Source organism: Colias croceus, chromosome 7, assembly GCF_905220415.1.
Source record: "Colias croceus chromosome 7, ilColCroc2.1".
Classification (NCBI taxonomy): Eukaryota; Metazoa; Arthropoda; class Insecta; order Lepidoptera; family Pieridae; genus Colias; species Colias croceus.
The window spans coordinates 11,136,546-11,149,798 of NC_059543.1; the positions used below are offsets into that span (position 1 = coordinate 11,136,546).

At 37.2% G+C, this 13,253-nt stretch overlaps 2 protein-coding genes and 1 pseudogene across 2 annotated transcripts; 1 reads left to right on the forward strand and 2 right to left on the reverse strand.

Annotated features, from left to right (window-relative positions):
- Nucleotides 1–3,927: 3,927 nt before the first annotated feature.
- On the forward strand, nucleotides 3,928–7,907 carry LOC123693262. The gene is made up of 2 exons (XM_045638267.1): nucleotides 3,928–4,314; nucleotides 6,928–7,907. The coding sequence occupies exons 1-2, from the start codon at nucleotides 4,047–4,049 to the stop codon at nucleotides 7,692–7,694; spliced, it is 1,035 nt and encodes a 344-aa protein (XP_045494223.1). The 5' UTR covers nucleotides 3,928–4,046; the 3' UTR covers nucleotides 7,695–7,907.
- On the reverse strand, nucleotides 5,751–8,608 carry LOC123693260 (annotated as a pseudogene).
- A 382-nt stretch (nucleotides 8,609–8,990) lies between these two features.
- LOC123693261 (zinc finger protein Elbow) lies at nucleotides 8,991–12,632 on the reverse strand. The gene is made up of 2 exons (XM_045638266.1): nucleotides 12,422–12,632; nucleotides 8,991–10,914 (listed from the first exon to the last, which is right to left on the reverse strand). The coding sequence occupies exons 1-2, from the start codon at nucleotides 12,479–12,481 to the stop codon at nucleotides 9,733–9,735; spliced, it is 1,242 nt and encodes a 413-aa protein (XP_045494222.1). The 5' UTR covers nucleotides 12,482–12,632; the 3' UTR covers nucleotides 8,991–9,732.
- Nucleotides 12,633–13,253: the final 621 nt, after the last annotated feature.

Here is a 13,253-nt window from a genome sequence, read left to right on the forward strand (position 1 = left end):
GTTTAGGTCATTATATGAAGAGATTAAAGATGATTTTATATTACAAATGGTTCAAGAAAATGAAAAAGAAAACGAAAAATTCATACCCAAAAAGTTATCATGAAATACAAGAGTTTCCTCGCTGAGTGATCATCATCATCTGAGGCTCTACAGCTGCTAGTGGGCCTTGGCCTGGTCCAGTATTTTCTTCCAGATCTCTCGGTCCTTTGTCTGAGTTCTCCAGCTTTTCACACCAATCGTTCGATCCCATCCAACCATCGGAGTTTCGGCCCATCTGGTTTTCCATAGAGAAGACGCAGAGGTGCCTTGTTGTCGTCCATACGTGCCTCGTGTCCGGCCCAGCGTAAACGGCTTAGTTTTATGGTCTTTATGACATTCGGCTCCTCGTACATTTCATAAAGCTCATGGTTATACCGCGTTCTCCAATGTCTATTTTCCAGCACAGCACCGAAAATCCGTCTAAGGATTTTTCGCTCGAACACCAGCAGGCAATCCTCATTTTTTTGCTCAGGACCCAACTTTCGGACCCGTATGTTCTTAGTAGGGTCTTTTATAGCAGTACCTTTATGTTTCGGGATAGCAGTTTCGAACGAAAATATCTTAGAAGGCCGAAGCAGCCATAATTCGTTTACATATTTCTGCAGATATTTCGTTCTGATTTGTTATTAATTATGCCAGGTACACAAAGTCACGTACAGCCACGAATGCCTTGTCGCCGATGACAATATCCTACCAAGTTTCGTAAGTAGCTTTCAGGTATTCTGTTTTGGCAGTGTTGACTTGTAGACCGGGCTTTTGGGCAGTTCGTTCTATAGCAAGATATGCGTTAACAGCAGTAGAGGATCACTGCTGGTAGCGTCCTCGCGATCCAGGTCTATGTCATCCGCGTATCCCAGTATTTGTATCTATTCGAAAAATAGTGCCCGATGTCTCAATTTCTGGAATCTCGGATGCATTTTTCTAAGGCTATGTTAATCAGAAGGCTGGAGAGCGCATCACCCTGCCTAAGGCCTTCCATTGCCCTAAAAGGTTCCAAGATACTGAATGGATCCGAACGACGCTTTGTTATTTTTTTTTAACATCATTGCTGTAAGTAACACCAATTGTGGTGGAATGCCGATCTCAGTCAACGCTTGGTACAGGAAATTTCGGTGAACATTGTTGTATGCAGCCTTGAAATCCACGAAAATAATATGACATTGAACACAAGTGTTTTTTTTTTCAAGAATCTGTCGCAAGGCGAAAATCTGATCAGTAGTCGACCGGTTAGGGCCCTAAGCGCACTGGTAGTCGCCTAGTTTGTCTTCTGTGTATGGAGATATTCTATTGAAAAGGACATAAGCGAAGATTTTATATGCCGTGTTTAAAAGAGATAAACCGTGATAATTCTGCAATCAAATATGTCACCTTTCTTGTGCAGTACACGCCGCTGTATATACCCTATATTACAGCGGTGTTCCTCTCATCGGGCGTATTAGATTATATTAGAAAAATTTAACTTTAATTTTTCTTATGTCACTGTGGCAACCCTGTACTTAGTCTGTGGTTCTTGTACCTATGCAATGTGTAAAGAAATGTCCTTTTAGAAAGAATAAAGAAAATTGTGCTAAATAATCGTTGTTATCATTAAAACCCATAACTTAACAGGGCGTCGTTTCAGACTTCCACACCTGGACTATCAGCTCGTAAAATTTCTCCTTAAAGCAAGTTTCAGCATATTTTAGCAATTTCACAGAGATGTTATCAGTTCCTGGTGGCTTATGATTTTTGAGTTTCCTAATGGCCAATTTAACTTGGTCTATTTGTAGGCAGAGAGATATCTGGGATGTTAGTATAATTTTGTATGGAAGATGATGTTTCAGCAGTTTCTGTGCTATTTAGCAGTTCTTGGAAGTACTAATTCCATCTTTTAATAATATCGTTCTTACTACATATTTAGTAGCTCGCCATCTTTACTTTTACAAGCTGAGGTTCTAGGTTTGAAATCTTTCCTACCTCTATTAGTTTGGATAGAGCTAAGTTTCTCGAGTCCTTCCTTGAGTAACTTTTTGCAATCTCTTCAAGCTGGTTGACATCAAAACATTTCTTCTTCTAGCTCTTATGTAGTTATTTTTTTTCCTTCGTCGCGCTTTATGCTCTCTCTCGTCTGCAAGTGTAGGTCTGCTGTAACGATAGGTATGCTTCATTCATTTCGTTAGTAACCTTTTGGCATTCGTCGTAAAACCACTTGTTGCTGCATCGTATCTCATTACCTAGATCTTCACTCGCAGCTGTTAGAAGAATTTGACTTAGTACTTCAATTAAATTAAACAAAAAAAAAACAAGATTAAGAGCAGTGGTGGCTCAGTGGTGAGACCTCGGACTTCGAATCTATAAGTCCGGGGTTCGAGACCAGGCGAGCGCGCAGGAATTAAATTGATTTTTCAATTTATCTGCGCATGTTGTAACATCACCACTGCTCGAACGGTAAAGGAAAACATCATGAGGAAACCGACATGTCGAAGAATTAAAAAGTTCGACGACATGTGTCATCCGCCAACACGCACTTGGCCAGCGCGGTGGATTATGGCCTGTACCCTCATAGGAGGCCCGTGTCCCAGCAGTGGGAACGTATATGGGCTGATGATGATGATGATGATGAAAAAAAACAAAAAAACTAAACTAATAATACCAATATTAGAGTTTTTTGCCCCATACGTATTAAGTAAATAGTAAAAATAAGTCTTGAAACAAACAATAAATATAATTTCTTAGTTAACATTTGGTTTCATTAGACTACTTCTCATTAATATTTTAATACTAAGTTGACATAATTCAGGTTACGTCCAAATGCATGCATAGTAAAAAAATACGAAAGTGACTCATTCCCAAACTAGTCAAAGACGATTTACAAGTTTTCAGTACAAAAGTGACGCAATATCTAATGGTAATTTTTAAAAAAAGATAAAAAATATTTAAATTTAATTTTATTTATTTTTTATGGGTTGTATGTTTGGACAATATCCTCTAAAATGATATCAGACTTTAATATCCTATATAACTTTGCATGCAAACAAATTATGACATGATTTGTAAATAGTTCTGTAAATTACGAACACTTTTTTGATGATTCCCAAAAAACAAGAATTTCGTTTTAGGTCACTTTCATTCTCAGCGTGCGATATATTACCACAGATAACACTATTAACTATACTACTATAGTCTATACTACCTTATCTTGTGTAGAAAAATAACTTTTTATACAAATTAAATTCCGATTAGTTAGCACACAAACTTTCTTTTATAATATGACTAGCTTTCCACCCGCTTTATCTAAAAGTTAAAACCTAATAAATTACATACTTCCAAACTCACACATTTATTTATTCAATTAGACTTCTTCTAGAAGCACTTTTGAAACGTCATTACATATTTTTAACATTTACCACCGATTCGGAATCAGTATCTACGGTGAAGAACCGGCAAGAAACTCCAAAGACTCCTCTTGAATCACTCTATCTATTATAAAAACCGCATCAAACATAGGGACAGAGAAAGCGACTTTGTTTTATACTATGTAGTGATTAGAATAATATAATGTGCATAAGCTAAGAACACATACATTTAATCCACATATTAAGGCGTCACCGTACCATCGGTCATAATATTTCAGTGGTAGCAACACCGACTAATGTATGGCGACAGACAGACAGATAAATTGCTTATAATTTATCGTTGCACGCCTCCTAATTACAGTGTACGGACGTTGAGTCATACCAGAAAAATGATTTGTGGTTAACTATCGCAGAAGCAAAGCCGTGTAACGGTATACGTATGTTTAAAATAAAATAGTTTGTTTGTTTGTTTGAACGCTAATCTCAGGAACTACTGGTCCGATTTAAAAAATTCGGTGTTAAAGGTTCGAGCACATTATGTCGGGCCGCAGCGCGTCGGGGCGCAGCGCAAAAGTCCACCCAAATCGCTTCTATACAATTTGTATTTGCTATGGCACACTATGCCGGGGGGTAGCGGGTCGCATTCTTGCGCGGCGGATTTCCGTCAGTGCGATGCGGCCCGCCCCGCCCCGCTGCGCCCCGTCAACAGTGTGCTATAGCAAGCGGATTGGTGTGCACGCGCGCACGTGTTCATTTCACGATATTTGCATTTTTTATTATTTTCGTGATACTTTGGTGTTCACAAAAATGAATGAAGAACTTTTGATTAATTTAGTTCAAGGATACAAAGAACTTTATGATTTGCAAGATCCTCATTACGATGATCAACAAAGAAGAGACAATATTTGGAAGGAAATAGGGGATATAATGAAAGAATCTGGTAAGTAAACACTGTCATGTATTTATTTCTTAATATGTAATTACCACCATAACGCACTTGTATTATGATGTACTATAATCACTTTTTTTAGAAACTTACGTAGTATTTATTCCAAGTTATATGATAAACAACGAGTTAACCCTAGATCACTACCCTTCGTCGATTCGACGACGCGTCACCAAAAAAATCGCTATAACTTTTACGCGCGCGACCGTATGGTTTTCTGACTTCAGCTAATCTCAGCCAACCCGTTGCGCTTGCGATGGACGGTAGTGCTTTGTACGTGGAAGGTCCACACGCGCTGTTCCAGCAACCATGGCTCGTCACATCGACGAAGGTTAGTATTAACGTAACTTTTCGTACTATTTAGTTAAGTTAAAATTACGTTATTTTATCTTTTATAATGGTGCCTATTATTTTATTTTTTAGATACGATTCATACGTTATTTTTAGAAGTTGAAAGCGATGAGGAAAATTCATCTGCGAGAGAGCCTGAAGACCACATTGAGGCTGAAGAGGCATGAAACGGACCCTCCGATGATGAAGTTTCTACTGTCAATAAAGAGCAATTTCCAGATCAAGATTATGAGGCAAGTAGTAATACATCTCCCCACGTTCTATTGAAGATGAGACACCTAGCACTACAGCTGACCCTAGCGATTTTATTATAAGACCATCGCGTACCATTCATCGTGGGAAAGACAAACACATATTATGGTCATCACAACAGTCAAGGTCACAAAGCAGAAGACCTTCAAAGAACATAGATATATAGTACGTGGGCCTGTACGCTTTTTTCAAGATATTTTAGATCCTCAATGTTTTTCAAGTATAATTACTGGTGACATTACTGATACTCTGCGGAACTCAATCACATAAATTTTAAACATGACAGTAAGAAACAATGTGAAAGTTATAAATGAGACTGAGCAAAGTAATGCTGCTAATGTACCTCCATAACAAAATAAAATAAACATATATGCTATATGTCCCTCCGTATAGCAAAGGTAGACCAAAAATAGGTGCACTAGGTGCAAAAAATCGTTGTGTGGGGAACACAAACTTGATGTGTGTCACAAATGTTTTAGATCCTAAGCTATTATCAAAATTATATTTTTAATTAATTTTCCAGACATTATTTTTGTAATTAATAGTTTATTTCGAGCAATTTAGAGGTTTATATTATATGTACGAAATTTTTCAAAAAAATTAAGAATGTTCATAAAGCGTGTAAACTGTGATCTCATTTTGATGACTATTTGAATTAAAACTATGTTAAAATAAATATTTTTTATATTTTTATATGTAGATTAATACATAACTACAAATATATTTTTTTAATTAAACCCTTAAATCCCCTCCAATAAACAGCGTAGTCGAAACGACGAAGGTTAGTATTAAACGTCGAAAAATAAGGTTAGTGTTCTAGGGTTAATGAATTACCTTAAAATAATAAACCCTTCATATGCGAGTCGGACTCGCACTTGGCCGGTTTTTTTATAAGTAAGCGGGCAGTATCACTTAAATCACCTTAGTGTCAAGATATTAGTTTCTTCGCATACCTCTTCTAATAACCCTTGTCTGCCACTCAACGGTACCAGTTTGAGATACGAAATATCTTTTAAATTGATCACGGACACACATTGCGTCAAGTGCTGCATGGCTTCCAATATATGGCAAATCTGTGATAGCTTCTGTTACCACGTTTCTCTGAGCTTCCTCTTCAGACCAGTAGCACATGTCGTTTCGCAGTAAATTGTGTAAACAACAAGTAGCTAATATAATAACATTAACATGTTTCGGTAATAACGAAAAACGTCTTTCGTATACTCTAAACTTTTTCACTAATAGACCAAAAGCATTTTCGCTCACACGCCTAGCTCTACTCAGCCTATAATTAAAAGCTTTCTTGTCTTCGTCATTTGTCAACTGATTTCCTGGATATGGTCTCATCAAATGTCTGGTTAATGGAAAAGCTTCGTCTCCAACTATGACATGTGGTAACTGTATGTCTGTACCCGGTATTAAACGATCAGCAGGCAAATTTAACTGTCCATCAATTAAAGCTTTGCCAAAATTAGAGTTATTGAGTATTTGGCTATCAGAATTTTTACCCAATGCACCAACATCAATGACTGTAAAACGGTAGTCCGCATCGACTAAGGCTAATAAAACTATAGTAAACGTTTTTTTGTAAGAAAAATAAAGGGAACCGCTATTCGGTGGTGCTTCTATAATAACATGCTTTCCATCCAGTGCCCCAATGCAATTTGGAAAGTTCCATTGCCTTCTAAAACGCTGTTCTTTGCGTTTCCAGTCTGCTTCTGTCGGTACGGGCATTACATTAGGTGACAGCTTCTTAAATATGGCTGTACATGCCTCGTAAATAATTTGTCTAATTGTTGATTCACCAAGTCGAAAAGTAGTGGCTAATGACTTCATTGAATTTCCTGTTGACAAATATCTGAAACAAAAAAAGCTATTTAGTTCAAACATCATACATCTATTGGCCGATCCTTACGTTTATACAAGTCAATAAGGTTATGTTTAATGGTGTCCTTTAATGGCATGATTATTCTAACTTTACTAATACCTATTTTTTTTCTTCCACAGCTACAGCTTGCAGAGAAAGATGGAGACGTGTAAGAGACAATTACAGACGCGCTAAAAAATTAAGGAAAACAAAAAGTGGACAAGCTGCTACAAATATGAAGAAACCAAAATATGAAGATTTATTGTCATTCCTTATCCCCTATATTAGCAACGAGGATGAAACTTTTTCAAATTTTCCACTGAATAATGTTTCGCAAGACTCAAGTAATGAGGATAATAGTCTTTTAGATGATAATCATAGCCGTGATAGCCCCGGTTCAAGTGCTGGTACTTCTCAAAGCACTATAAGAAATCGTCCTGGTTCTTCAGAAGACATTTCACCTCGTCCTTATAAAAGAAATTCTAAAAGTTTAGATACTCCACCACAGCTTTCACCAACACACTCGTTATTGCAAGAGTATTTAGAAAAAAAATACAGGGCCCAGAAAAATGAATCTCACAAAATAGTTGACTTTTTCAAGAACTTGGGAGAAACTGTTTCAAATTTTCCGGAAGATGTACAAATTCGTGTGAAACGTGAAGTTTTTAAAATAGTTACCGATGCAGAGGAATTGGTTTTCAGGGACAAATCTAAACCACAATATGTATTAAAATTATCTCAAGAAAGCGCGTCGCCCATAATCGGTGTTTTAAATGATTTAGATGCGCAACCTCCAAACCAAATTATAACACCAACTTCAACAAATGTGAATACAAATAATAATAACACACAGGAAGAAATTGGTCTTGATCTTGATGATAACGCATTAAATGTTTTTTTCCATTAAATCCATTTCATGTACACGAATTGCGTAGGTATTATATTTTTGTGTTATTTTATTTTATTTTTCATTATATTAAACTAAACAATACTGTTTTTGATTTATAAGCTTAAGATGTTTCATTTTTATATTTTTGGTAATAATGTTTGATAGGTAATAATAATGGTAAGATTTTTGTTCTGTGATTTTGTGATCATAATATAATATTGAAATTATTTATTTCGTTGTTTTTTTTTTAATGAAAATATAAATATTAAAAAGACAAATACACACTACCCTAACGTACGATCTCACTAACAATTATATAAGATACAATTTACACAGCATTAACTCGTTTACGCACTGCCAACCCCATTAGGGATAAAGGCGTAATTACATATAAGTATTTGTGTAAATGGGAGGTTATAAGGATTATTAAAAATCACTAGGTATGCGCTTTAGTGAAACTTACCTTAAACACACCGCAAGCCGCTCTTCTGGTCCGATAGGCTCACGAAAAGTTGTAGTTTTTTTATGCAGATCCTCCTTTATTATGTCAAGGATTTGAAAATATCGATCAGAGGTCATCCGAAAATATCCCCAAAACTTGGCTTCATCTGCTAAAAGATCGGGGAAAAGATGATGGTATTCGCCGAATATCTTTCTCTTAGAACAAATGGGATGTATCCATATTTTACGTTTTTTCTTTTGATGAACTTCTTGTCTATGCCGTTCTTCTTCTTCTAAGAGCAGGCAAAAAAACGAAAGTTCTTCGTCAGAGCTATCCATAACGTACAGTTGCACGCAAATTCCGGCAGTATACTGTACTAAAAATCCGTCAATGAGCTGCGACCCGGCCCGTCAATGATGTGCCAAGTACGCATTTTGCGCTGCGATGCGCCCCGTCCCGCGTCGCTGCGGCCCGACATAATGTGCTCGAACCTTAAACAGCCCATTTATCGAAGAAGACTATAATATTATATCATCGCGCTAAGACCAACACAATAGAAAATCTATTGTATCGTGGTCCGATCGGGCCGCTCGGGGCTCAATGGGTTAACATCTTTATATTGTTGTGTTTACTTATAAATTGGGCTTACTGGCAAAACTTTAAAATACTTTAATAATTAACTCTTCATAAAACCACAGCACACAACAGAAGTTCATAAAATATATTCGAATACAATATTGATCTTTATTTTGAGTTCAATAAAATCATTTTATTAAAACACTTTACTTTATCTTCAATTCAGGAAGGCGGTTTTCATATAAAGTGCTCTTAATTTTATGTTTATGTGATTGTGGGAGAAATAAAAACCGACATTCGAAATTAAATATTTACGTATATTTCATCCATTTTATGACCTTTATAACAACAAATTTTTATGTCAACAGATACCAATGCTTACAATATCACTTAAACAATCTAGTGCAGGCAATAATGTTTACCGTTTTTGCTTTACAAAGAACATTTACGACTTTAATCTTTTCAAGATTATCCGAAACAAAAAATAGAACCACTTTAAATTACATTAAAATGTAAATTTGAATTTAAATGTGTTCGACGCTATTTAGATTATATCGGAGTTTAAAATCGCTATTTGAAATAAGACAGCATTGTGTTGCGGTAACATTTAACGATGTAAGACTTCTTAATTTATTCGAAAGCATAGTATGTGAAAATATTTCTCAAAGGTGGACATTAAAATACAAACACATGTAACAATCCTCTCTACTTGTACATAACAAATTAAATTAAAAAAACTATTTAAATTACAAACTATAGATTTGGTACATAAAAATTTCGTTAGTCTAACTATAAAATAAACCGCGCTCGCGGGACAAAGCGATGCGAGCGTTATCAGTGCACAATAACATCACGAATTACAAGTTAGAGATCACAGCTGGCGCGCCCCTCGGGGCCATGTCCGTCGATGATATGAGCCGACTAGAAACTGCAGAACCCTATCCGATATCTACACTGTCCTCAGTTTCAAATGTTCGTTTGGCTTGGGCGTTAATGTTCGGCGCCCCCCTTTTTATTAGCGTGGAGCGCCGACGGTCCTCAAGGATGCAACGGCCTCGGTCCAAATAGAGGATACGAGGGGAAGTACGCCGCCAGCGACGGGTGCGGCGGCAAAGGGAAAGGCAGAGGCGGTGACGACATCAGGTGCGACGGTTTGCTGTAGGGGTGGAACCTTGGCGTCAGAGGCGACAACGGAGGCGTTGGATATGTCCTTTGTAGTAGCGGATGTGTGGCACTCAACATTGATAAACTCGGACTTGAATCACCGCTGGCCGTGTGAGATCTTAAATGTTGCAAAAGTTCTTCTGATGTTGCAAATCGTTTTCCACAATACGCCGAATCTCCAGCCATCCAACTGCATACAAAAGGTAGCTGCGATGCCGCTGCTAAAGCTGCTAATTGCGCGTGAGCATACGCGGCCGCTGCTGGGTGACCAGAAGGTAGTGAAAAAGGAGTTTTAGCGTGATCACACTGCGCACAGCCAGCGGGGCACACGGCAGATTTAAGCAAATGTGAACTTAAAGAACATCCAGTGCAATAGGGATCTCTGCAAATACCTAAATCACTACCGGGCGCTTTCATTCTAGCATACGCCAGGTACGGATTCAATCCATTTTTCAAGGCTTGGTGCTGAGCAGCCATAAGACTGCTTGTCATTAAATCCATAGGTAGAGGGAAACCGGAAGGCGGCAATCCTCCTAGAAAAGCAGATGATGAAACAGGTACGCTTGGTTTGAAGCTCGTAGGTTCTTTGGTTTCTGTACTGGACGGTAGACTATTTGAGTACGGTAACTTGGACGCAGTATTCGAAGAATCAGAATTTGATTTCACTTGGGCAGGTGATGAAATGGGACTGGATCTTTCATCTGATTTTTCTGAAGGCGTTTTCCGATGCGTAGGTGGTGAGGTCCGTAGCGATGATGAACTTTGGTTGCTGCTACAGCGCGCTTGCACTGGGGTAGTAGAAGCACTCCCCTTTGAGGAAGGAGTCTTCGACTGAGTATTAACTGATGCCCTGTCCTCAGGTGTTCGAGTCTTTTCTCTCGTCAGGCACGATTCGTAAGGCTTGAAACTGGGTTTGTTGTCTACATGCGTCGGTTTGTCGTCGTACTTCTTGCTAGCCTTTTCAGCGGCTGAAATGAGTTTGGGGTTCGGTGTATCAGCGCCAATAGCGCTGCACGTTTGCGCCAGGAGTGCCAGCGGGCTCTTTTTCGCGTCGAGCTGCAACAAAGAAGGAATGAAATGAAACAGCGGTTTGCGAGTGACAGCACAAAGGGAATTGCGGGCGCCCGGGGCGCAAGGGGGAGGGAGTGCAATCACGCGGTCGACGCGCCATTATCCGCGCGTCTGGCAGCCGTCGGCCCCGCTTGACATTTCACTCGGCTCCCGCATGATGTAATCTCGCAGTGAAAAGGCCAATTTGTGCCGCTGAATTTGCGGCACGCCTGAACTTGCCGAGCTGTCACGTCTCTTATCATGGCAAAGCGTTAGCTCGAGAGGAAATTTCGCCGGAATATTGTTTTACATTTCTGAACTTTTGTTCCAGGTAGTGATGAATGATTTTAAAAATGCAATATAAGATAAAAGGCGGAGGTTTTAACTTCATGTTTTAATATTTAAGTGTGCAATGTTATGTTATTATTTTTATCAATCTAGCTTAACTTTAGAGCTAATATTTTTAATTAAATTTGTATAGCATATTTTGTAAAGGACGATTCAGAATATAATAAAAAAAATTAAAAACCAAAAGTAAGATGTTGATATGAAGTGCGTTATTAATTCATATAATATTCAAATCTGCAAGATCCGAAACCTATTATTAAAAAAAAAAGAAAATTTACTGAAATTGAATTTTTAATTATAATTATTTTTACATTTATGTTCATAACATTCGTTGGTTTATATAGAACGAAAATTGCATCAATAAAATCTTTTAAATATACTCCCATTATTTCGTAGATGACATAACTATTGTTGTTATTTATTCAAATAAAATCAGAAATATCTTGTAACATAGATTTGGCTGTTTTTTATTTTGACTAGGGTTTACACACATTTTGTACATTTTACATCAGTTGATATCAATCAAAAAGGTTTTTATCATTATCGTTAATGGTTTGTTATTTTAAAGACCTGTTTGTTTTTATTCGGTTATTCACTATAAATCATCTTTCTGAAAAAGCATTCACCGTATGACGTTTAATTTGTTTTATTCGGAGCGTTATTAATTTTTTTAGAAGCTCTCGTCGCGCCATCATCAATCATTCTAAATTGAATGTCTTGTTTGTTCAAAATTAATATTTCTTTGTTTAGAACGAAATCGAATTAATGACTTTAAATTATTCGGACATGAAGTTTTTTTACGTCTCTATCACGATTATTATAATAATAAGAATGAAGTGTTTTAAACAAATAAATAAAAGATTACAGCAAATATAAAACGTTAATCACCGTGATAAATCTTTGGCAATTTACATTTATTTATACTTTGTTAACAATTTTGTTACCTTGAGACGTTTTAATTGCCTCGTTAATTACTTAATCGCAATTTATAAGCTTTTTATCTTTTTGGAAACGATGTTTTTATAGATATTCTTACAATAACCTGTTGCATGATTCATAATAAATAGATACAATTGCAATTTGAATAAATCTATATTCCTTCCTTATTTTTTAACTCCATATGTTTAATGTTATAAATTTAATTTAAAAAAAGTTAGAAACTAACCGTCGTTGGCAAAGGCGACAGGTAATCAGGCCTTAAATACTGATTGCTGGACGTGAGCATGTTGCTCCACAGTAAATTATCCTTCTCCAGTTTAAAATCACTTATTGACACTTCACGATCCAATATCACATCACACACAACACAATCACGGGCACGGTACACGTTCCTCGTTCGACGGTTGACGGCAGACTAAACCTGGCTGTCGCGCCCCCGGCCCCCTCGCTGACACGTTGTCACTCGTCGCTTCGCCATTTTTGCGTTGTGTACTTTGCGGGAGCTTTGCCGTCTTATCCCCACCGCGCTTTGACACCCCGTTTGTTATGTGTCTCGCTCGCGCGCGGGAAAAATTACTAGAACGCTTTCCGTTTTGATGAAGGGATTATATTATAAAATATGCAGCGCGGTCAAAGGCGATGCGACGACAGAGATGCATCGCCCGGGAAATTGAATAGCTGAGGATAAACGGCGCGGCAATCATTTAGTTTTAGCGTCATTTCGTTTGATGCTGTTGAAGTTTTTACGTATTTGATTGTTCCTTCGTTGTTGATATGAAATATGAATTTGTATTTATCTCGTGTTGAAGACTTTATGAGTTATAAAAGAGAATGGAAAAATAACGACTGTTTTAATTGTCCCTTGGTCTTTTTTATAGTCGAGAGCGGCTTGATTTATTAAATGTAAGCAGACGAATAAAAACAATTCGTTTTTTATTTTATTTTAACTTGAATGTAAATAATAGGTAATGTAAAGAACAAATAAACAGCTATAACTTAAAACAGTATTTTTAAATTAGGTAGGTAGGTATGTCTAGTTTATAAAATAAAGAGTTGAT

Excerpts from the sequence above, each read along its gene's own strand:
- LOC123693262 (XM_045638267.1), top strand. The coding sequence starts at position 4,047 with ATGCGGCCCGCCCCGCCCCGCTGCGCCCCGTCAACAGTGTGCTATAGC. Across the intron at positions 4,315-6,927 it reads GGATATAATGAAAGAATCTG|CTACAGCTTGCAGAGAAAGA; the intron begins GTAAGTAAACAC and ends TTTCTTCCACAG.
- LOC123693261 (XM_045638266.1), bottom strand. The coding sequence starts at position 12,481 with ATGCTCACGTCCAGCAATCAGTATTTAAGGCCTGATTACCTGTCGCCT. Across the intron at positions 10,915-12,421 it reads TGTCGCCTTTGCCAACGACG|CTCGACGCGAAAAAGAGCCC; the intron begins GTTAGTTTCTAA and ends TCTTTGTTGCAG.